Source organism: Crinia signifera, chromosome 9 (genome assembly GCF_055691185.1).
Source record: "Crinia signifera chromosome 9, ASM5569118v1, whole genome shotgun sequence".
Taxonomy (NCBI): Eukaryota; Metazoa; Chordata; class Amphibia; order Anura; family Myobatrachidae; genus Crinia; species Crinia signifera.
This window is the reverse complement of record NC_139225.1, coordinates 34,413,911-34,437,858: the sequence shown is the minus strand read 5'-3', so window position 1 is coordinate 34,437,858 and position 23,948 is coordinate 34,413,911. Positions and strand designations below refer to the sequence as shown.

General features: G+C 44.6%; 1 protein-coding gene across 6 annotated transcripts in view; it reads right to left on the bottom strand.

Moving 5' to 3' along the window:
• Window positions 1–4,573: 4,573 nt before the first annotated feature.
• The window catches only part of LOC146035379 (uncharacterized), a 99,137-nt gene continuing 79,762 nt past the window's right edge, over window positions 4,574–23,948 (bottom strand). For 3 of the 6 annotated variants that reach the window (XM_083158783.1, XM_083158784.1, XM_083158782.1), the window contains exons 29-33: window positions 22,481–22,699; window positions 19,662–19,808; window positions 18,216–18,376; window positions 17,204–17,268; window positions 15,804–16,031 (exon numbers count right to left, since the gene is read on the bottom strand). In XM_083158783.1, the coding sequence (XP_083014909.1) occupies window positions 15,851–16,031; window positions 17,204–17,268; window positions 18,216–18,376; window positions 19,662–19,808; window positions 22,481–22,699 (773 nt within the window). In that variant the 3' untranslated portion in view covers window positions 15,804–15,850. Of the gene's footprint in view, window positions 4,636–6,917; window positions 7,161–15,803; window positions 16,032–17,203; window positions 17,269–18,215; window positions 18,377–19,661; window positions 19,809–22,480; window positions 22,700–23,948 lie in introns of those variants that run through there. The other 3 variants (XM_083158785.1, XM_083158786.1, XR_014460628.1) reach the window with 3 other exon arrangements.

The window sequence follows — 23,948 nt, the reverse complement described above, 5'->3', positions numbered from 1 at the left end:
CTTAGGTATACCAACATACACCCCCCCCCCCCCCCCTCACAATAGCGGATATGTAAATGATACAGACAACTACTGCAAGTTATACAGCCAACTAGTCATTCTAATATAAGCGGTTTAGGGACAAAGGGAAAGTACATCTAATTCCTGGATAACATAATTGTGGGTTTAGATTACAGGAATATCTTTTATATAGGAAGCCTGCCCCCCAGGGAACACACTGGGGAAATGTATATTCTGTTCTGCTCTCCTATCTTCCCTATCCTCTTATCTTCCCTATCCTATCCTTTCCTCCCTACCTTATCCCGTCAAAGGTGCACAACACCACAACAGAAATCTCATATACCAGAACTAAGTTTAAGCAAATCATTACTTACAACAGCTCCCGCCAATCGCCAATATCATTTATTTGAGAAACATCTCTTATGTGACTTCTTCTGTCCCCCCTACTGGTACCCCCCATGAACCCTAAAGTCAAAATAAGCACCTGGAATGTTGGGGGCATAAATTCACCAATCAAGCGAAGAAAACTGATGGTTTATTTAAATAAATGTCATTGTGATATAGCTTTTTTTACAAGAGACTCACCTCATGCCAACAGAGGTGGTAAAATTGCAAATAATGGGCTGGTCTGTGATTACTTACTCCTCTTTTTCGTCTAGGGCCAGAGGGGTGGTCACCCTTGCTCGGAGATCTCTCGCACTGGAGGTGGTTGATGAAAGCACGGATATAAATGGACGGTATGCGATTGCAACAGTCAATTATTTGGGTAAACAATACACTCTTGCCAACATTTACATGCCACCCCCATACTCAAAAAACAACTATAAACACATCATAGCACTTCTCACCCCACACATGGACTCCAACCTTATAGTTGGAGGCGACTTCAACATGGTCTCCTCTCAGACTCTAGACAGATCAAGCTCAAAGGTGCAGACAAACCAACTCCCAAAAATCGGCCTAAACCTACTAATAAAATCCCTGAATCTGATAGATGTATGGAGATCTTTACACCCCATAGACAGGGAATACACCTGCCTATCAGCCGCGCATGGTTCCTTCTCCCGCATTGATTTTCTATTAGTTTCTCCCCCACTATTTCCACATATTACAGCCTCCACCATTGCCCCTATAGTGATCTCAGATCACGCTTTAGTATCCCTGGACATTAATCTAGCACCAGAACAAAACACATCACGTATCTGGCGTTTCCCATCGAGATTCCTAAAATCCCAAAAGTTTAAAACACTCTTGAAAGAAACCATTTCAGAATTCCAAATAAACAATGAGGATTGTCGCTCCTCGAACCCGCAAATATATTGGATGGCTATGAAAGCTGTTCTGAGAGGAGCCATCCTCTCCTTCACAGCGGCATCAAATAAAGATTACACAAAACAATACACAACGCTTCAAACAGCGTTAACTTCCGCCTACACCACATTTCAGACAGATCCCACACCTTTACACAAAGAGCAATATATCTTAGCAAAAACACATTTGGAAGGCTATGTGTCGGAAGTAGGAGAGAGGCAATTATTTTCAATTAATTATAAATTCCATAAGTTTGGGAATAAAACGGGTAAACTCCTATCAAATCTACTAAATGGATCCCGTAAACCTGCAATAGTACACCCGTTACGAACAACCCAGGCCTCACATACAACTTCAAATGAAGAAGTAGCCCAAGTTATGCAAAATTTCTATAAAGATTTATATACCTCATCCCTTCCCCCTCCTGATGACAGTCAAGACAGACAAGACCCTGAAGCACATCCATCCCCACTATGGGAAAAACTGAATTTCCCATCAATCACACAAGAACAATCCACCCTCCTCCTGGGCCCTATAACCATGACAGAAATTGACTCAGCTATTAAACAACTTAAACCCAACAAAGCCCCAGGGCCAGACGTTTTTTGCGGCGAATTTTACAAACTCATGAGAATAGATCTTACCCCCCTACTAGCGGACACTTTTAATTCAATTATTACAAGTAACCACCCACCACTCCATTTTAATTCGGCCATAATCAAAATTCTCCCAAAGCCAGGAAGGGACCTCTCACTTCCTGGATCATATCGACCAATTTCCCTCCTCAACCTTGACTACAAATTACTAACTAAAATTATTGCAGACAGACTAAAGCTTATCCTTCCATCCATCATACACACAGACCAAACAGGCTTCATATCAGGACGACACTCCTCAACAAATGTACGCAAGGTAATAGCCGCCTTAGCACAACTTCAAACGCCTTCCCCACCAAAGGATCATGCAATTCTTGCTTTAGACGCAGAAAAAGCGTTTGATCTGGTTGAATGGCCCCACCTGATATACACACTTAAACGTTTCCAATTCCCACCAGACTTCACCCGCATAATTGAGACACTATATCACAACCCTCTATCCCAAGTATCATGCAACGGCCTTCTCTCAAACCCCTTTACACTAGAAAGAGGAACAAGACAGGGATGCCCATTATCCCCCCTACTCTTCGCCATTGCACTGGAGCCCCTGGCAATGGCTCTCAGATTATCACCAATATATAGAGGAATCCCCATTGGAAGTAGGGAGATTAAGTTATCCCTATTTGCCGATGACATGTTATTATTTATCTCCAAACCACAAGACTCAATACCAGAAATAATCAGAATAATTGAAGAATTTGGTTTAAAAGCGGGATACAAAATTAATCCCTCAAAATCTGAACTTCTCCCTCTCCTCCCCCCAAACTCAAATACTCCACCATATCTCCACTCATTCCCTTTTTCAATCAACACCACCCACTTTAAATACCTAGGCCTACAAATCCCAAACACTATCACAAAAATATATGACTTAAACTTCGGAGCTATGGTCACAAAAATAACAAACCAACTAGAGGGCTGGCAGAAACTACCAATATCACTGCTAGGCAGACTCTCCATAGTTCAGTCCATCATTTTCCCGAAAATGTTATATATTATGCAACTCCTCCCTTATTGCCTCTCTCCTACAGACGACAAACGGCTAAGAAAAGTCATCACAAGATTTATTTGGCAGGGTAAAAAACCAAAAATTGCTCTGGCCAAGTTGATTATGGATAAATCCAGAGGGGGAACTCACACACCAGATTTTTCCTTATATTCCATGTCGGATTTGGCCAGATACGCAGCAGATTGGATTCTGGAAAAAAACATCTATACGGATTATAAACTGGATTCGGAAATCTTCCTACCCTACTCTCTCAACGCTCTTCTCCATTCTAAAAAATCTCTCATCCCGACACACATACAGAATCACCCACTATTTCGAGATACTTACCTTAACTGGGTGAAAATACACAAGAAATTGGGAATAAGTCACACAGCCACATCTAGGGTCTCATTGTGGGGAAACCCCTCCTTCCAACCTTCACTTTCAAATTCTCTCTTCCTTCAGTGGAGGGCTAAGGGACTATGCGCGGCATCACAAATCTTCGACCCAGGAGGAAACATTATTACGTTTGCTCAACTGAAAGACAAATTCACACTACCAAATACACACTTTTTCATGTATCTCCAAACCCGTCACTACGTAAATTCACTGTCAATAAAATGGGGTGATTCAGCCCCTCAGGATCCTATGATGGGTCTTCTCAAGAGATGGGAGGGGAGGCCGTGCAAACTGAAACATATATATGACATACTCTTGAACACGACAAACACGAAACACCTTAACTATCTTTTAACTTCATGGCAAAAAGATATCCCCTCAATTGACTCAACTGACACGTTAATACATAACTTTCCATACATAAATAAAATATTGGGGTCGACATATTTACAAGAAGTTCACCTAAAAACGTTACATAGAGCATACATGCCTCCGTCCACGAGGTCCCATTTTGACCCGCTGTTAGATGGGTCGTGCCTCCGGTGCGGGAGATCGAGAGCCGACTACTTCCACTCCTTCTGGGAATGTCCCAAGATCAGACGTTTTTGGAATAAGGTATATCAATTCATAAATAAGAATTTCGCTATATCCCTGACCCCCTCCCCCTTAGCAAGCCTATGTTTAAATTTTGAGGGGTGGAGTCACATTCCGGCAGTAAAACCATTGCAGAATATGTTTATCATGCTATTTACCATAGCCAAAAAGCTTGTATTAAAACATTGGACAGTTAAAACTGCCCCGAATATGCTCCAGCTGCAAAAAATGATGATCCAACAACTTTATTTTGACAGGAAATCCTGGCTGACAGGTTCAAATTTTTCATTAATTTCATTTGAACGCAAATGGTCCGCCTACATTCAAACTTTAGATTCAGGCCTTAAGGAAAAAATCCTGAAATCCTTTGATATAACCAATTGGTCAACAACAATCACAGTATAATCATGTAACACATACAGTAGTTACAAAGGTTAAACGAATAATTCAGAAACAGGTACACAGGTTTAATGTAAATAAATATTTATTGAAATATCACATTTAGACCATATGGTACACAGAAGATTTCTGAATTATACATCAACAAAATAAACTTGGGGATCAGTATCATAAATTATCCAGCAAAGATCGATATTTAGTCAAAGAGAGATGTAAGTGGGTGTCATGGGGCGATAAGATATTATTGTTTCTGTTTCCTTTTTGTAAATGTTGAAATGTTGAAGCCACCTAAAAGAAAGCGATGTAAATTAATCAGAACAGTTTAGACCTAAATGTAACACTTATGATTTGTTTGTATAAATGAATCGATCGTATAAATGCATAAAGTGTGTTAAAGAGCACCTACCCCCCCCCACCTCCTTTCTCCCCATCTGTTTTCCCCCGTTACTCTGAGTTAAAATAGAAATACAACTCAAAAACAAAGAACAGTTATTTATACAAAACTTATGGACATAAACTGGACAATCTAAACTGTTCGACAGCTCGAGTTGAATATATGTATCTTCTGTATTATTGTTGAATATTGACAAATCAAAAATAATAAAAAATTGTTTATCAAAAAAAAAAAAAAAAAATATAGTAAATATCTAGTATTTCGTTCACGTGCTGATAATAAGCAATCGGCGGTGTAAAACCACTTGGGATTAACTGCAGCTTCAATTAGAGGTCACTGCACCGCTACAAAACAAGTTCAAGTAATCAAATGAAGCGTTGTCCGTCCAAAGTATAAAGATCACAAAACATTTATTACAATCACATATAGATATAACTGTAAACAAGCAATAGGTGAATATATGTAAAAAAAGAAAATATTAAAATGACAATAAAAATCCTTTTGATTTGTTGGTCACTAGTATAGAGCATTATTTGATTCATTATTAATCAAACAGACTTGCAATCTTAAGGCCCCCATACACTAGCCGATTTTGGTCGGATCTGGCCGAAATCGGACCAAAATCGGCTAGTTTTGATGTCCCCTCAGATCCGATGCGCGGTCCCGTGCGCATCGGATCTGCGTCGGGTGATCGGACCTGCTGCACGTCCGACCACCCGACTTGGGACCTAGTGGGGTGGCGCGGCGGTGGAGGGAGCAGGGGGGGCTGGGGACGCTGCGGGGGACACAGGCGGCATAGAGCCGGGCAGGGGGAGCCGGCTCTATGCCCCCCCACCCGCGTCACGGGCTCATTCCTATGAAAACGCCCAGCATTTTCATGGGAACATTCATGAAATGCTGGGCTTTCCCATATGGTAATGGGGCCCCCCACCCACTGTCCTGGGTGCGTGCACACAGCCCGACCATCAGTCCGGCTGCGAACGTATTCTGATTTTGAATACACACGCTGTCGGTGACGGAGCGCTATGCTGCATTCCATATCGTGGCCCTCAGTAGCGGCATTTATACACACAACAAGGGGCAGCACGGACGGTGTAATGGTTAGCATTACTGCCTCACAGCACTGAGATCATGGGTTCGGTTCCCACCACTGCCCTAACTGTGTGGAGTTTGTATATTCTCCCCGTACTTCAGTGGGTTTCCTTCCACAATCCAAAAATATACTGGTAGGTTAAGGTTATTAGGATCAAGAATGTTTCCTTTTATTATAACCACGGGCCCGTGTCCCATAACCCATTCCCTCTATATGAGACATGCCCACCGCCCTTCCCCTGTGTGAACCATACCCACCGCCCTTCCCCTGTGTGATCCATGTCCCTTTGTGACTAGGGTCATACTGTTTCTTTCTGATGACAGAGCAGCACTGAGCAAACACGTAGTATTGACACGTAGGGACAGTGGCATCACCCTGTATGTACTCTCACACTGTCTCCCGGCTGGCTTCTCAGTCAGGTACAGGATTGTGCCATTGCGGTCACATGTCACATGGCATGGCCAGAGCACTGAAATGCAGCAAGGTAACAGGCGGGGGACTGGAACCTGGCAGCAACTAGGGATGACCATCGTTGCCTTTGCCATTGATGGCAAAAGTGCAACTAGACATCAATAGTGTATAACTATGCAATGGATGAACATCAATGTTTTTACATATCGATGGTCATCCATTTGCTTCGAAAGAGTGGCCTGTGGAATGGGCTTCATGGGTGTTGGGGCGGAGCTATGTTCTGTGTCCCGGCCCCTTAATGAAAAAAAGAAAAAGAAAACTATTAATTTAAGCTTGACATCAATGGTGGAAAACCATCTGGTTCTCCCCTATTGATGATTTCTAATCATCGATGGTCGACGGCCATCCCTAGCAGCAACTGATTGTGTTATCTCCGGCAGTCCCGCCCCTATGTGGCTCTGTAATAAGAGTGCAGGTAACCTTTGATTGTCAGAGAGGACTGTTCTTCTGAATTGTAACTGATGCATTGATTGGACCAAACACCTTTAGCAGAGGACCTGTCTTTTTCAAGACTTTTAAGCAATAAACATCTTGCCTTAAGATGTCTGCATCTGCCTGTACACTGTGACCAAAAGAACAGCACTGTGCTTCTGAGTCCACCCTAGTAACACATTAGTAACACTCACTTTAGTCATTTCAACTTATCATCATTAACCTAACATATGACTATGTTTGGCCTTGTGTATTTCTGTGTATAAATGACTCTGTCCTTAATTTTAGACCACAAACATCTACCTACCTTCTGTTCCCTCACATATAAAGAAGGAGGTAGATTGGCAGGCTGTAGAGCTTTGGTCCCCTCCAACAGTGAGGACTGGGCAGTATCCTGAAGTAAGAGGGTATTGTCCTTGGACCCTAGCAGTTAACAGAGACATCATTTTTTTTTAACTAAGGAAAGGGTATTTGTTAGGGGCACATTTCTCATTAGACAGTGTAGTTTATCATCATTATTAATAACATTTAAAACCTGGCTCGTTTGTCTTTTTTTTTTTACTAAGAATTGTCACCCATAGCGGAGGCAGCCATTTTGTGCGTTCAGACAAGTGACATCATTGAAGCACCTCAAGACTAACATTAATAAAGCTTCCTACCAATGTTCCCTCTAATTTTACGAAGGCTGTGTGCGGCTAAAGATTTTGGCTGTGCAACTTTGGAATGAAATTTACATTTTTGTGCGTCGCTTATATATAACTGGAAAATAACGTTCAGCATTTGTGTTAACTTTACTTCAAAATGATATTAAACATTTAAACATTCAAAAACACATCACACAATGTAGTTAATGGGTGAAACACACATTAATTGAGTCCACAACTGCAAAAAGGGACCACTGCTGCTTTGTGCGCTCAGTTGTAATGTCTGTGCGCACGCTCGTCGAGTTGTGTGCGCACGCACGTGCGCACAGCTTAGAGGGAACACTGCTTCCTACCCATGACAGTTTGTTCAGTCAGCCCACCAAAATGCTGCAGTGTGTGGACACCAGTCCCAATAACATTTTTCAGAACCACTGCTAAAATATAAAAAAAAAAATGAAAATGAAACCATAGGTACTTGTTTCCTTGATTTTCTACGTACACAAACGTACTGAAATTGCATTGCATCGCATAACGCATAGTACTATCATGCGATTCGATTTTTGCGTTCCCACTCCCTGTCAATCCCGCCTCTTGACAGATCCTGACAGAAATCACTCTGAGGTGATTTTGTGTAGAGAGAGGAAACATAATAGAGAGCTGGTGATTTTTGGAGTGTTACGAGTGATTTATCGGTGTTATTATCGAAATGGCTGGATCGATTACTATGTTTTCGCTGCTGAAGACGGAGGAGGAGGCTGTGGCATTTTTCCAAGCCCATGGTCTCCTTCCTATGGTGATGAATTGCGGAAATGGGCACGCCATGCGACTTTTGTTGAAGGAGTCAATGTGGCGCTGCCACGTCTGAGTGTGTCGTAAGAAGGTGAGCTTGAGAGCGGCACACTGGTTTCCGGGCTGCCGCTTGTCGTTTGTGACAATGCTGCGGTTTATTTACTTGTGGGCACAGGAGCTCGCCTCTATTGAGTACTGCAGCCAGCAGCTGGACATCTCAAAAAAACCCACTGTCCTGTATAACCGGTGGATGAGTGAGGCATGTGCTCTGGATGTAATGGCGCAGCCCCAGCATCGTATTGGAGGACCGGGGCTAATCGTGGAAGTGGATGAGACCCTCTTCGTGACGAGGAAGAATAATGCTGGCCGCATTCTTCCGCAGCAGTGGGTGTTCGGAGGGATATGCCGGGAGAGAGGCCAGTGTTTTATGGAAAAAGTGCCCAGGCGGGATGCCACTACCTTGATGAACTGCATCCAGGAGAATGTCAAGCCAGGCACGACAATCTATACTGATTGTTGGAGGGCGTATTCAATGGCCGAACTTGAACTTGCTGGATACCAGCACTTCACGGTAAACCACCGGTTCAATTTCGTTGATCCGGCAACATGTGTCCACAACCAAAATGTGGAAAGACTTTGGGGTGTTTGTAAGTGGAGAAATAAGCGCCAAAGAGGCACTGCACGACATGGACTTCAATCCTACCTCACAGAGGTCATGTGGTGCAAAACTTTGGGGGCTGAGGACCCTTTCATACGTAAGATTGAGGCCCTGAAGCTCCTACCAAAGGACTAATAATCATGCTGTAATTTATTGTTCTTGTTATGTCTTGTTCTTGTTTTTTAATCATTTCTATTACTGATTTTAAACGTGTTATATTTTTAATATTAATTATTTATGCTCATTAATGAAATTATTTAAGTAAATGATTTCTTAGTTAACACATGTCGTCATTACTGTGTCAGCTGTAGGAATTTGCAGGTGTGAATGTGTTCCTAAAACACCAGCACTATCCACGCCAGCCCGAAGCGTGGCGAGTGCAGCGAGCCCCGTCCTCCGACCTTTTCATACCCCCACTATCCACGTCGGCGTGGAGTTGATTTTATATAGTGTGGTGAGGGGACGTGGATTACTTTACATGTATTCCGCGTCCCCTCACGGGGCTCGCTGCGCTCGCCACACGAATTCCAACTTTATCTAAAAACAATCCCACCCTATTACATTTTGCCAACAGTGTCCCTCATTCAGACGATGCCACACTATAGTGGCTTTATTTCATATTGTGCCAAATTACAGCACCTCAGTTCTTAATATGTAACATTATGTTGCCCTCCATATTGTAATGAGCAGATAAAACTAGAGCACCCTCCTGTATATATTGTGTCACATTACAGTGTTCTTAGCTCATACTATGCCACGTTATGTTGCCCTCCATATTATAATGAGCAGATCAAACTAGAGCGCCCTCCTGTACATATTGTGCCACATTACAGTGTTCTTAGCTCATACTATGCCACATTACAGTTTATACTGTGCCACGTTAGAGTGCCCTTCAGTTCAAATGATGCAGAATTACAGTTTGTAATGTTCATATTATGAAACACTGTAATGTCTCCATTTCATATTATGCCACATTACAATGAGCAGATAATATTATGACACATGGAGGTAGTGGCGGAAGTTGTGAGGTATATAATTATATATTTAATACAAAAATATAATTTGGGCCCCCCTCCTCCTTTCCAAACCAAGTTCACAATATGGGGCTGGCAGCAGTGGGCCCCCTAGTCCTCTTTGGCCCCGGTGCAATGCACCTACTGCACCAATGGTAGTTCCGCCTTTACATGAAGGTGCCCTCCTGGGCCCTAAGTAAAAACCGGACCCGAACCATACATCAAAATCTGCAGTCCGGAGCTTGTAGGGTCCGGTCCGAGGGTGTCCCGTCCCGGGGGTGTCTTGTCCTGGGGGATCCCTGTGATAGCTATCACCAGGGACATGTGGGAGGGAAGATTACAGCCTCCCTGTGTGGTCCGGACCGTCGGTTTTTTGCTACATGCCTGGACCATACAGGGAGGCTTTATGCTCCACCTCTTCCACTCCCTGGTGACCAGTCACAGGCAGCCCCCCTGGACAGGACACCCCCCGGGCCGGACACTACAAGCTCTGGACTGCAGAGTTTGATGTCTGGTCCGGCGGTCTTGTCCTGGTCTGGTTTTTACCCATACCCTGCCCTCCTGTTCATTTTATGCTACATTACCATTATTCCATCCATTAATGTATGTACGCATCTAGGGTAAAACATTCAGACGCAGCCTTGCTTGAATAGTAGGAGGTGTGACAGACCTGCTGTGACTAGTGTGCCCGCTAGCCGTATCCGCGCTCCTTAGGAAATATGCGACAAATTGCTCCTGTACTCGCTGCAGTGATGTGTGCTCCTGTCACCACGTGTAAATGCATCAAGGTAATGATCAGACTTCCTACATCTGTACAGTGGCCTATTTATCAAAGAATATTTGCGGGAGGACTTCCGGTTCCGGCGGCTGCATGGAAGGCTGCTGAGAGGCGCAGCTCCGATAGACAGCCGTCCAAAACACCTTTTACAAGGCTTAAAGCCTCCCCAGACTCAGCTCACTGAGACCCGCTGCACTCCTGACAACCCCCGCCGTATGGAGAAGTACCTCTCGGCGATGCCGGGATCAAGAAGCCGCTCACAGAGGGAGAAAACTAAAGGACACAGAGAATCCAAGATGGCGCCCGGACCCTCCGCCAGCGTGTCTCTCCCTGCATCTCCGTCACACAGCCAATATCAATCGGAGGATGATCAGACAGCAGATGACTCTCAGGTACCTGAACCCCTATCCCGCGCAACCCCTCTCCTGCTAGCCGACACAGACAGACCAGATGAGACTACCCCTATTACATATGGGAACCTGGCAGCAGCAATGAGACTGGCAATTGGCCCTCTCCTTAAGGAGCAGACCAAAGACATAAACCAGCAACTAGCACAGCTCCAGAGCAGGGTCCTAACAGCGGAACACAGGGTGGGGGAAACCTTTGCTCAGGTTACTGAAATATCCAGAGTCACTACTGATCACACTAAAACCATCAATCAGTTACAGAACAAGATCCAGGATCTGGAGAACAGATCCAGGAGAAATAACCTGCGGCTAGTGGGGTTACCAGAGTCCATAAAGGGACAAGAATTATATGATTTTGTGAGAATCAAGCTACCCACACTATTACAATGCCAGGATCGATGCAATGATCTTGTGATAGAGCGCGTGCACAGACTGGGCCCACAGAAACCACAAGAGGGCGCCAGGCCACGTCCCATCATTTTTAAAACCTTGAATTACCTTCACAAGGAGCTGTTATGGGTTGCATCGCGCAAAGTTAGGAATATTACCTGGGAATCTCATAAAATCCTGCTATTCCAGGACTATTCCGCAGAACTGTCTAAAGCACGCAAAGATTTCTCCCCAATATGCTCGACATTAATACAGGATGGCAGAAAATTTGCGCTGTTGTATCCGGCCCGACTGCGAATCTTTGAGGGCTCCTCCTTTAAAGATTTCCTTAACCCAGATGATGCCAAGGCATATTTACAGGAACAGGCGGGCAACCCGAGATCTCCCCATCACATGTCGGACTGTGACTGACCTGGCAGCATCTCTTAACCATTTACTTCCCTAGTATAAGCACACCATCGATTAATTTGGATTATAAGTATGCATTGGCCTTAAGGGCACCTATGCCAACAGATACCTTTTCCATTTTTGAATTTTTTCTCCTTATCATTGTCGACTCATGCGTCACCAGCACCACTTGTAGGTCAAAGAGAACCACATACCCAATTGGGCCCGGATGCAGATCGCTGCAGTAAACACAAAACTGATCTTTCTCTGACTGCGGACACACGTGACTGACAGCCAAGATGGCTAGGTTACCAGTGGGAACCATCAATGTTTGTAATGGCCCACAAGTGCTTGGACATTTTTATGTTGCAAGTTTGCACTGGTTTACAGACACTTTTCTTGAACCATTCACAACAGGATGCGAGAGTTGCTGAGAGATGGTTATTATAGAAAGTTTGATTACAATTTCAGTGAATTGTTGTTAGTATAAAAATACCAAAAATTTTGGACGGTTGACACTAGGAGCCAACCCTCTCCAAGCGAATGTCTGGGATATTTATATCCTAGAATGCAGATGATTTCTTACGGAAGTCAATTTAAACAAATTTTCTTGTTTGTATTTGTCTTTTTGTGTTTCCCTCCCCCCCTCTGACTTTCCTAACCCCATCCCTCCTCCTATGGGTTTGACAAACATGTCAATACTATACTCTGTTGCGGCGTATCCCGCCATTGAACCACAACTGCTATATCATGCTCTTGCGTTTTCACACATTGAGAAATTAGATGTCACTTAAAATTGGGAGCTGGAATATCGGTGGCATAAATTCTCCGGGCAAACGCAAAAGCATTCTAATTTACCTAAATAAACTTCGTCTAGATGTGATTATGTTGCAGGAGACACACCTGATAGCCAGTGAAACACTGAAACTGAATGCTTTGGGGTGGAAGATGGTTGCGGCCGCGCCATACACCTCAAAGGCTAGAGGCATAGCCATATTAGTCAGATCTAACCTACCTATTCATGTAAATAATGTTACTGCAGACCCTGAGGGCCGCTTTGTTTTATGCCATATGTCTTATGAAACTCAGTCATTTTGTTGTTATGTCGGTCTATGCTCCTAATACATATAGTAAACCATTCTTTCTGAAAATAGTGTCTCTACTTACACCTCACACACACTCCCCGATTTATTCTGGGGGGTGACTTTAACCTAATTTCATCGGTCATCCTGGATAGGCAAATTACCCCCACACGCCCCCCCAAACTACCCAAATTCGGAATAACTGCCTTGGCAGCCCAACTTCAACTATTAGATATTTGGAGAACACTCCATCCCATAGAGAAGGAGTTTACTTGTCTCCCTGCAGCCACAAGTCAACTATCAAGAATAGATTATATTCTTGCCTCAACCTCCTTACTCCTAAAAATTGAAGACACTTCTATTGAACCTATCACTCTCTCGGACCATGCAGTGGTCTGGGTCAAAATAAAGCTAACTAAAGAGAGGCCTTCGATACGATGCTGGAGGTGTCCCTCCTCGCTGACATCATCCCCCAAAATGAAAGAGGCGGTGCGCTCTGCTTGGGATGCGTACCACCTACATAACAAAAATATTTTAGATACCAACCCGATATTATATTGGGAGGCTTCCAAGCCAACCATACGTGGAGAAATTATTTCTTTCTCTGCATTCCAGAAACGAGAAACAACCCGAGAATATATTGCAGCACAACAGAAACTCACCGATACATTTCAAACTTTTAAAACTAACCCCAGTCCTCTAACCCGCACTCAATATAACGTAGCTAAGACAAACTATGAAAAAATCATAGCCAAAATGGAGGCATGGTACTCCTTCAACAAAGACTTTAAATTCCACAGATTCGGTAACAAATCAGGAAAACTCCTATCCAACCTTCTGCAAGGCCAACGTACCCCCGCCACTATCCACCCCTTAAAGCGTCACGATAACACCTTAACCACATCTGACAAAGAGATAGCCCAAGTTCTACATAAATTCTACAGTGAACTATACTCAAAACCTAACTCTGACACGGACAGGGAAGCGACCTTCTGGGACAACCTACCTCTTCCTTAACTCCCACAACAGTTAGGTTCAGTACTAACTCGTGAAATCACACTCCAAGAGGTAGTAGATGCCATAGCGGCACTGAAACCTAACAAGGCCCCTGGCCCTGACGGGTTTACAGCGGCATACTACCGTCTGTTGTCCCATAGGATTGCGCCTAGCCTAGTGTTGGTCTTCAATACTCTACTTAAATCCCCTAAAATTCCACTGAGCTTTAATTCGGCAAACATACGGGTACTACCTAAGCCGGGAAGAGATCTATCAGATCCTGCCTCATACAGGCCAATATCATTACTAAATCTTGATTACAAGATGCTGACCAAGATCTTAGCAGAAAGACTAAAACCTCTTGTCCCGTTGCTAGTACATGTAGATCAGACCGGATTTGTGTCAGGAAGACAACCAGTCACAAACATCCGCCGGGTGCTCTCGGTGGTGTGTGACTCCCGATGCGCCATGTCGAACACACCCAAAGCCATACTTGCCCTGGATGCAGAGAAGGCGTTCGACATGGTGCATTGGGACCACTTATTCCACACTTTACACCGATTCGGATTTCCCTCAGTCTTCGTAGACTGGCTCAGTGTTATATACTCTGGATCCTCATCCAGACTACTGTGTAATGGAGACATCTCTGAGCCCTTCCCTATCCTGAGAGGCACCAGACAGGGATGCCCCATGTCCCCCCTCCTCTTTGCCTTGGCGTTGGAACCCCTGGCAGTAGCCCTGAGAGCTTCGCCTCTATATCAGGGGGTTTCTATACGTGGGGTGGACATGCGGGTATCCCTGTTTGCTGATGATATGTTACTATTCATCTCCCACCCCGAACACTCAATACCCATCGCATTTGAAATTATAGATCAATTTGGTAGCTTCTCGGGATATAAAATAAACGTAAATAAATCAGAATTGTTAATGCTAAATGGAAGTCCCCCATCTTTTCCCCCATCTACCAATTTGACCTCCATCCAAATTAAGAACACTCATATAAAATACCTTGGAGTACAGATACCTAAGAACCCTGATTCTCTTCACTCCCTCAACTACTCTCCAGCTGTGAACAAGATCAAGACCGCAACTGAGCTGTGGCAGGACCTTCCATTGTCCCTATTAGGCAGAGTGGAAGTAGTAAAGACCATACTTATGCCGAAACTAACCTATCTTATGCAATTATTACCGATTAAGCTAAAATCCTCTGATATAAAAACTTTAATGCAGATTTGCTCAAAATTTATATGGAAATCGGGCAAACCACGCATTGCCATGGCCAAGCTACAAATGCCAAGGGCAGAGGGAGGATTGGGTTTCCCGAACATACTTCTGTACTCCAGGGCGCTATTATCCAGATATGCCATGGATTGGCTACTGACATCCAGTAACTTTACAGTTTATGAGTTGGATTGCGCGTCCTTCTACCCATATTCACCCGCAGCCCTCCTTCACACCCCTAGGAAACAACTCCCGAAACAAATATATACTCATTTACTTTTCAAAGACACATATGAAGCTTGGTGGTCAGTATGCAATGCCCTTAATCACAACCCACGCAACTCAAAATGGCTTACCATATGGGGCAACCCATTATTCACCCCGGGGATTACGAATCCAATGTTCCGCCAGCTCTTTCAAAAAGGACTCAGACTCACATCACAAGTCTTCGACCCGGGTGGCAGGTTACTAACTGGTAAACAAATCCAGGATAAATTCGGACTCCCCGCCCAAAGTTTATTCTCGATAGCCCAACTACTACACTATGCTAACACACTACAACCTATCCAGGATGGCCATGAGACGGGCGACAGGCTCTCCCCAGTGATTTCCAAATTCCAAAACCGCAAATATAAAACTAAAATGATCTACTCCGAATTATTACTACCCACGGCCCATAAACAAAAAGCACTGACACAATCTTGTTGGAAGATAGACATTCCTTTATTGAACGATGTAGACCTGTTATTCAAACACTATCATAAGACGTTACGCATACTACAATCCTCTGTTTTGCAAGAAACACACATGAGATATGTATATAGAGCCTATATGTCCCAGGCCCAGAGGAGACATTTTGTTCCTGAGGAGTCCGGACGATGCTTGAAATGTGGCCTCTTCCCGGCCACCTTCTTCCACAATGTCTGGTCCTGTGGGCACATTAAAAAATTTTGGCATAAAATTGTGAATTACATTAATACTACCTTTGGCATTCATGTTTCTAGTCATCCTCTACCTTTATTACTGGCAAACTTTGATGTATGGCACCTGAAGGGGGCCCATTTACAGCTGATACCCTTCCTGACCCTGTTAGTAACGATGGCAAGGAAACTGATAATGAAATGTTGGACAGTCAAAAGAACACCTACAGTGACAGAGCTGATCCAGTTCCTCACACGCTTTATGTCATATGATAAATACAATACTGTGATACAACCTGATACCTCTGATAACTATAGCAAAAGATGGGGCCTATTTGAAGCCACTTTACTTACAGCCTGAGTTGAACGTGAAGCTCTGCTGCAGAGAGTATCAGGCAAATTGTGGATACTCATCACTAACCTAAATCAAACCCTCTCTCTCTTTCTTCCCTCCCCCCCCCCCACATACACCCCCCTCTCTTCTCCCTCCCAAATCTTTCCTCTCCTCAACCCCCCCCCCCCTTCCTTCTCCACATAGTTAAATATCTGTTGTTTAGTCATGAAAATGAGCATCACTGTGATAGTTGAAGTTTTTTTTTTTTGGGGGTAGATACATTGTCTTAAAAACAAGGTACCTTCACCGCGACTGATTGTGAATATACCTAACCGAGATTCTAAGACCTAGTAGAATAGGCCTATATCTGGGACCACTTCCAGCCGGACCGCTGGTCGACCGGCTGACAAGGCTATTAGCACATATAACACAATCTATGTATATGCCAAAAATATCTCAACGAAATTATGACTAATGTAACCCAAATGTTTGTGATGCTTATTTGTATGTTAATACTTTTGATATTTGAAAAATCCTAATAAACATATTTTCAAGAATATTTGCGGGATATCTTTGCGAGACATACATGAATGCACAAATTTTTGGAAGTACGCCTAATTATTAAGCATCCCCTGAACCCGTTTTCAATCACAAAAGCTGCACCATGATTTCTACGTCAACTTTATTGCCGAATTGACTAAGTTTCGGAATGGGAAGGCATTGTATCCTGTAGACCACAGTCTGCTCATAGACCGTGAGGGATCTCTAACCGGCACTCTCCGCTCACACATGACAAGTGATTATTATAATGAAATGAAGAGTTATAATAATAAGGCTATTGTCTTACCAGTATGCTTTATTCCTGTCTGGGGAGAATTCTGTGATATTCTGAATGGCAGACAGAATCCAACTCTGAAATGAAAACAGAACCTTGGATACTGGCAGCAGCTCCTGCATCACTGGGGAGCCATTCGGGATATATTTACTAAAGGGTATATGGTCACTATGTCAACTACAGAAAGGTCGACATTCATTAGGTCGACCAGCCTTAGGTCAACACCCCCAAAAGGTAAACATGGGTCTCGGTCGACAGGGTCATTAGGTCAACACAAGCATTAGGTCGACATGGGGAAAGTCGACAGTGAAAAGGTCAACATGGGGTTTTCATGGGTTTTTTTTGAGCCGGCATGTGCCGACAGGCGGTATCTCATGCCCTACCATCCACTAGGGCATAGAGGGAGAATGAAATAGTGGCCGAAGCATGGCGAGCACACCGAGCCATGCGAGGGGACGCCATGCACCGATACAGTGTCCATGTCGACTTTTTGGCTTCCCCGTGTCGACATAACGTTTGTGTCGAACCTAATGACCCTGTTTACCTAGACCTATGTCGACCTTTGATGGTGTCGACCTAAGGCCTGTTGACCTTCAGTGGTCGACATAATGAATGCTGACTTTCCTGTGGTCGACCTTATGATCCCAACCCTTTCAGCAGTGTAACATGTATAGCACCCAATAACAGTGATACACGGGGTATGGGTCATTGGATCGACCCAATTAAGGTTGACAGTCAATAGGTTGACCACGATTGGTGAACAGGCTATAGAACGACACCTTAAAATGTTGGCATGGGGCAAAAGGTCGACTCAAGCATTGTATCAACCTGGGAAAAAAGTCAACATGAAAAGGGTCTACATAAGTTTTCACGTTTTTTTGTGTGTCGCCTCATAAGCCATGTTGACATTTTAAAATGTAGATCTATGGGCTGTAGACCAGTAGTGGTCGACCTATTGCGTTTCGACCTAATTAGTGTCCACCCATCGGCCACCTACCAATACATGCCCATATGACAGATTTACCTTCTCCTCTGTATCCTCTATATGCAGGAGCTGTGTTTCCCAGAACCTCTCACAGTACAGGGACGAGTCTGGTCTTGATCTTTTCTCTGTGGTCTCTATGTAATAACAATGTCCTTTCCAGACCCGCCACAGATCGCTGGGACACATGTTGCTGGTGAGGGCTGGGAACAGACAGTACATCAGCACCTGCTAGGCGATACCCAATTGCTAGACCCCCCCCCTCCTCCTCGTAGGATGACCGTCGCTGCCATTGTCATCGATGGTTGCCATCGATGGTCATCCATTCTCTTTGATTGATTGGCCTGTGGGACAATTAGAACCCAGGGGCTGGGCTTAATGGGGGTTGGGGCGGAACTATGATCCATGTCCCGGTCCCTTGAGGAAAAATGAAATAACTATTCGGTTAAGCTTTGCCATCGATGGAGGTAAACCATCTGGTTCTCCTCTATCAATGGCAAAACTATTCTACATCGGCTATAAACCATCACTGATTATGAATCATCGATGGTCAATCGCCATCCCTATATTAGGGATGGCCATTGGTGCTATCACCATCAATGGTTGCAGTCAAAAGGCAATAGTACAAACAATCATTGATGGCAGAATAATATCTAATGGATGACCATCAATGTTTTTTTTTTATTATCGATGGTCATCTATTTTCTAAGACTGACTGGCCCATGGGCCAATCAGATCCTGGGGGCAGGACATCACGGGTGCCTGGGATTGAGCTATTGCTATTTTGGGTGAAAAACAAACAAAACTATTTGGTTACTCTGTGCCATCTGGTTCTCCCCCATAAATGACAAAACTATTCTACATCGGTCATAAACCATTGATGATTTTGATGGTCAATGGCGATCCCTTCGCTATATCAGTCCCTGAGCCCTAAAGTGCAGCTGACAGACTCTGCTCCGGGTTTCTCCAGGATAGGAGACACACAAAGTCGGCAACTGTGATTGCGGAGTGTTATATAGTATAAGGCTCATACTGTTATGGGTATCTGTGTATACCATACTTGCCTACGCTCCAGGACTGGCCAGGAAGGTCCCGCAAATTGGGTCCCCCTCCCGGCCCCCTGCGAAGGTGGGCAAGTCTTCCGCATTTTTGCACACAGCCCCGGCTCCCCCGTTCCCCGCGGTATAAACCTCCGAATTTTGTGGGTCCGCGGGGAGGGGACGGGGCTAAATGACGCGGATCACGTCATTTCGCGTCATTTTAGCCCCTCCCCCTGCCCACGGACCCACAAATTCATGCAGCACCAGTCATTGGGGCGGGGTTTGGTGATGTCATCCTTGCCCTGCCCCCAAAACGTAGACTCTTCCCTCCTCCTTTCAGGAGAGGAGTTTTACAAAGTCTGCAGGTATGATATATACAGACTAATTAATGACTCCTGTATAGGAAATAAGCACGATTACAGCACTGGCTGACACGTGAATCACTAACCGAAGGGGCAGTCTGTGAGGAGCAGTGTTCTGGCCACGCAGGTATGGTCCCCCTGACATTCTCCTAGGACAGAATTGCAGGTCAGGCCTGGGAAGCAGACTGGACAGCGGTGAGAACATCGGGTGCCGGAGAACCCCACCGAACAAGCTGGAGAGGAAGCACACAGTGAGTGACCGGAGAAGGGTGTATGGCTGGGGGTGATGTGTTGTTGCACTAAAATCAGTGTATACACCAGAATCATACAAGTGTTTCAGAGGAGCATGCATTGAATAGAGACAACAGCCATATTGGGGATGGAAATCAGAAATTGATGGTTGGCAACCATTGACAATCCCATACTTTTACATTTGATTAGGGGTAATGATAGTTGTTGCTATTCCCCCACCCAGAACTTATTATCTTTCCCCCACCCAGAGCTATGCCCCTACTAATATCTCTATCACTGTTAACAACACCATCATCTCCCCCATTCCCCAACTGCCTGGGTGTCACTCTCGACTCCTCCCTCTCCTTTGCACCCCACATCCAAGCCCTGGCCCATTCTTGCCGGTTCCAGTTACGCAACATTGCTCGCATCAGGCCCTTTCTCTCACAGAGTGCAACTAAGCTTATCATCCACTCACTGGTCATCTCACGGCTGCTTGACTACTGTAATGCTCTCCTCACTGGCCTCGCTCGATCCCAACTGGCTCCTCTCAATCTGTCCTCAATGCTGCAGCCAGGCTTATCTTCCTCTCCCACCGCTCTAATTCTGCCACTTCCCTTCAACAAACTCTGCACTGGCACCCATTCCCCTACAGAATCCTCTTCAAACACTTCACACTCACATACAGGGCCATCTCTAATTCCATTGTTCCATATACAGTATCGCTAACCTCATCTCCATTCATACACCCTCCCGCCCTCTACGGTCGGCTGATGACTGTCGTCTCTCCTCCACCCTGATCACGGCTTCCAATGCTAGAGTACAGGACTTTGTACGTGCTGCACTCCTTCAGTGGAACGCACTCCCTTGCTCCATTAGACTCTCCCCGACCTTGCAAAGCTTCAAACGTGCACTGAAAACTCACATACAGTATTCATCAAAGCGTACCCTTCCACTGCATAAACTAGCTGCTTCTCCGACCCCTTGCCTGTTTACATCCGGCTATCTAGCCACCACCCCCTCGCTTGCACCTCATGTAATCTGTCTGTCTCCCCTTCCTACTAGATTGTAAGCTCCTCCGAGCAGGGCCCTCTTCCCTCCTGTTGTCAAAGCCCACTTCTCTTCACATTTCACTCACAGCTCTCCTGTACTCAAACACTCAGTGGCCATCTTCATCCACATACTCATCTCCATCATTGGCCTCAAGCCTCTAGTTGTATGTTGATTGAGTCCTCAATACTTTTATTTAAGCTGTAATGTGTATTGAACTGTGGCGCTCTTTATTTGTACTCTATTTTTGTTATTTATTTAATGTAATACTGTTTTGTCTCCCTGTATGTGCTGCGAAACACTTTTGGCACCTTATAAATAAAAATATAATAATAAGGTACTTGTGTAATATCTGGGCGCCCGTTTTTTTCATTGCATTGCATCGCATCACATGCAATATAGTAGCATACAAATCATTCATTGTAAAGACCCAATTTTTAATTGTATAGTCACCCATGAGTGATTTCATACCCCCACTATCCAACTACGCATGGAGTTGATTTTATATAGTGTGACGAGCCCGAAGCGTAGCGAGCGGACGCAGAATACATGTAAAGTAATCCGCGTCCCCTCGCGGGGCTCGCAGCGCTTAGGGCATGGTGGCTCGCTGTGCTCGCCACACTATATAAAATCAACTCCATGCATAGTTGGATAGTAGGGGTATGAAATCACTCATGGGTGACTCCTCTGTTCATAGCAGAAAAGTAGCCCAGGAAATTACTTTTCTGCTGCGCGTTTTTTACCGAGCCTCATGTGACATCATCCTCACTCTCTCAGCAGGCAAGGGAACACCTGCTCCCCTAGGGCCGGCCTAGCATTTCTATGGGCCCGCCCAGCATTAGTTTTTGTGGGTATGCCCATGAAATGCTGGTTGTCCTCCCCGGAATGCCGCCTGGCTGCGAATCACTGTGCAAACACCCTGGTGAGTGAAAATCTCGCCAAAGGCAATCAGTGCAAAGGTTTGCACATGCGCATTAGCGCCTATGTGCAAGCGCAGACCCTCACCATCAGAGACGGGGTCAAATTCGGACTTGAACTAGCAGGTCTGAGATGGCCCCTACTGCATGCTACTTTGCAATGGCGGCACCTGCATAGGAGAAACTCAGGATGTGCGCAGCCGAGACCCTTTGTACATGAACAAAAAGTTATCCAACAACAACGCATCCTGCATGAAATTGTACTGGCATCTCGGGACTGGAGACACAAATCACTTGAAAAATGGCCGCCATGGCCATTTCCGAGTGATATGCACATGAGCACTTAATATATGTCCCTGGGTAACAAGATGCAGACGCCATGTTCCCAGAGACCTCCTCTCTTAAAACAGCCCTTGCCTGCATACTTATGTTCGGGTTGCCAGCATTCGGGATTTTGACGGTGGCATCCTCACTTATGTCAGCTTTCCGGCGCCAATATTCTGGCGGCATCCCCTTTGGGTGTTGGATAACATTTTTCCCTCAATAAATGAAATGATCATTCAAAAACTGTGTGTTGTGTTGGCTATGGTTCCCTTTGTCTTATATTCAATTACTTTAAATGTGACAAATAGGAAATTGAAGAAGAAACCAGGGTCAAAAAAGTTTTCACATTACTGTATGTTACGTTTATGAGTGAGGGGTAATACCTGATCTCAGGAATGCAACATCTGTAGGATGCGTGCTCTTTACCAAATCTGTGCCCCCGACGGCGTAGTGTAGACCATGCCTTCTGGTGATACCAGTGCATTGTGGGATTTGCGCCAAGCAACCAGCTACCGCAGCATCCAGCGTGCGGTGTCCTTCCAGATTTTTCACAAGTGGTTCCAAAATGATCATGCCTTGGTGTTCTTCAAACATGAAGATCACTGAAAGAGGACAATAAAAACTGGTGAGACGTAAGTGCCAAAAGTCAATCGTGCAGTTGCTCTGAGCGGTAGATTCCCAATATCAATTTGAAGGGTAAAGTTCACTGTAATCGGTTAACTCTTTCATTTCCAGAGCTGGGATTGTGTAGTGTCCATGGGCCTTACTATAGTAAGGGAAGGGGGTGCTATTGCTAAAGGGCATGGACCCAAGCAATATAATTCGGTGCCGGACGGGGTCCCAGATGTCGGGATCCCGACTGTCAAAACACAGACAAGCTGGTTCCCGATGGCCGTCAGCTATTTTCCCTCTTGGGGGTCCATGACACCCATAGAGGGAGAATAGAATAGGTGGCTCACTAGTGCCCGCAGTGCGGCGAGCCCGCAAAGGGCTTTGTTGCTCTCGCCATGCTGTCTGGGTCCGCCAGTCGGGATCCCGACTGTCGGAAACCTGTACCACACCCATATAATTGTCTGCCAGGTTCCGGAAAAATTTACAAAAGAAGAGAAAAGAAACTCGGGTGGGGTGCACTCTAGGTCCCCTAACTGAAGTTATTCTGTTAAATTAATTTATTCATTTTGTCATTTGTTTTTTTGTCAAAAAAATAATGGTGCACACCAGAAAAAAAATCAAAAAAATATTACAAATGACAAAATGAATAAAATAATTTAACAGAATAACTTCAGTTAGGGGACCTAAAGTGCACCCCACCCGAGTTTCTTTTCTCTTTTTTTTGTAAATATGACATGTTCCGACTCGGGGGTGCACCACTGAACATCACATTCGCAACCCAGGACCCATAGGGTCAGAGGTGTTAAGTGATGTGTAAAATATAATTATTCTTATAATTAGAATCAGTTATGTCCCCTAATATATCCAATTAATGCAATAAACTTTTCCCTAATATATAGTGCAGTTCCCCAAAACAATCCTTGTCAGGTTCCTGAAAATACATGCTAAGCAACTGGGTCTGACTTGTTGCCTAGCCTGAAAGCACAGATTTGTGCAGACCCATGTAGATAGCAGTCTCTGCCTCTCCCTCCCGCACTCCTCACAATGGTGTGTGTAGTGAATGTTAGTATGTACGGGGGAATCATAATAAGACTTATAATCTGAACTGTAGATACTGTACGAATTAAGGGCAAGACAATGTGGCATATTATGAATTGGGGGCTTTACAATGTGGTAAAATATGAATTAGGAGCACTGCAATGTGGCATAAAATGTACTGGTGGCATCATGTGAAAATAA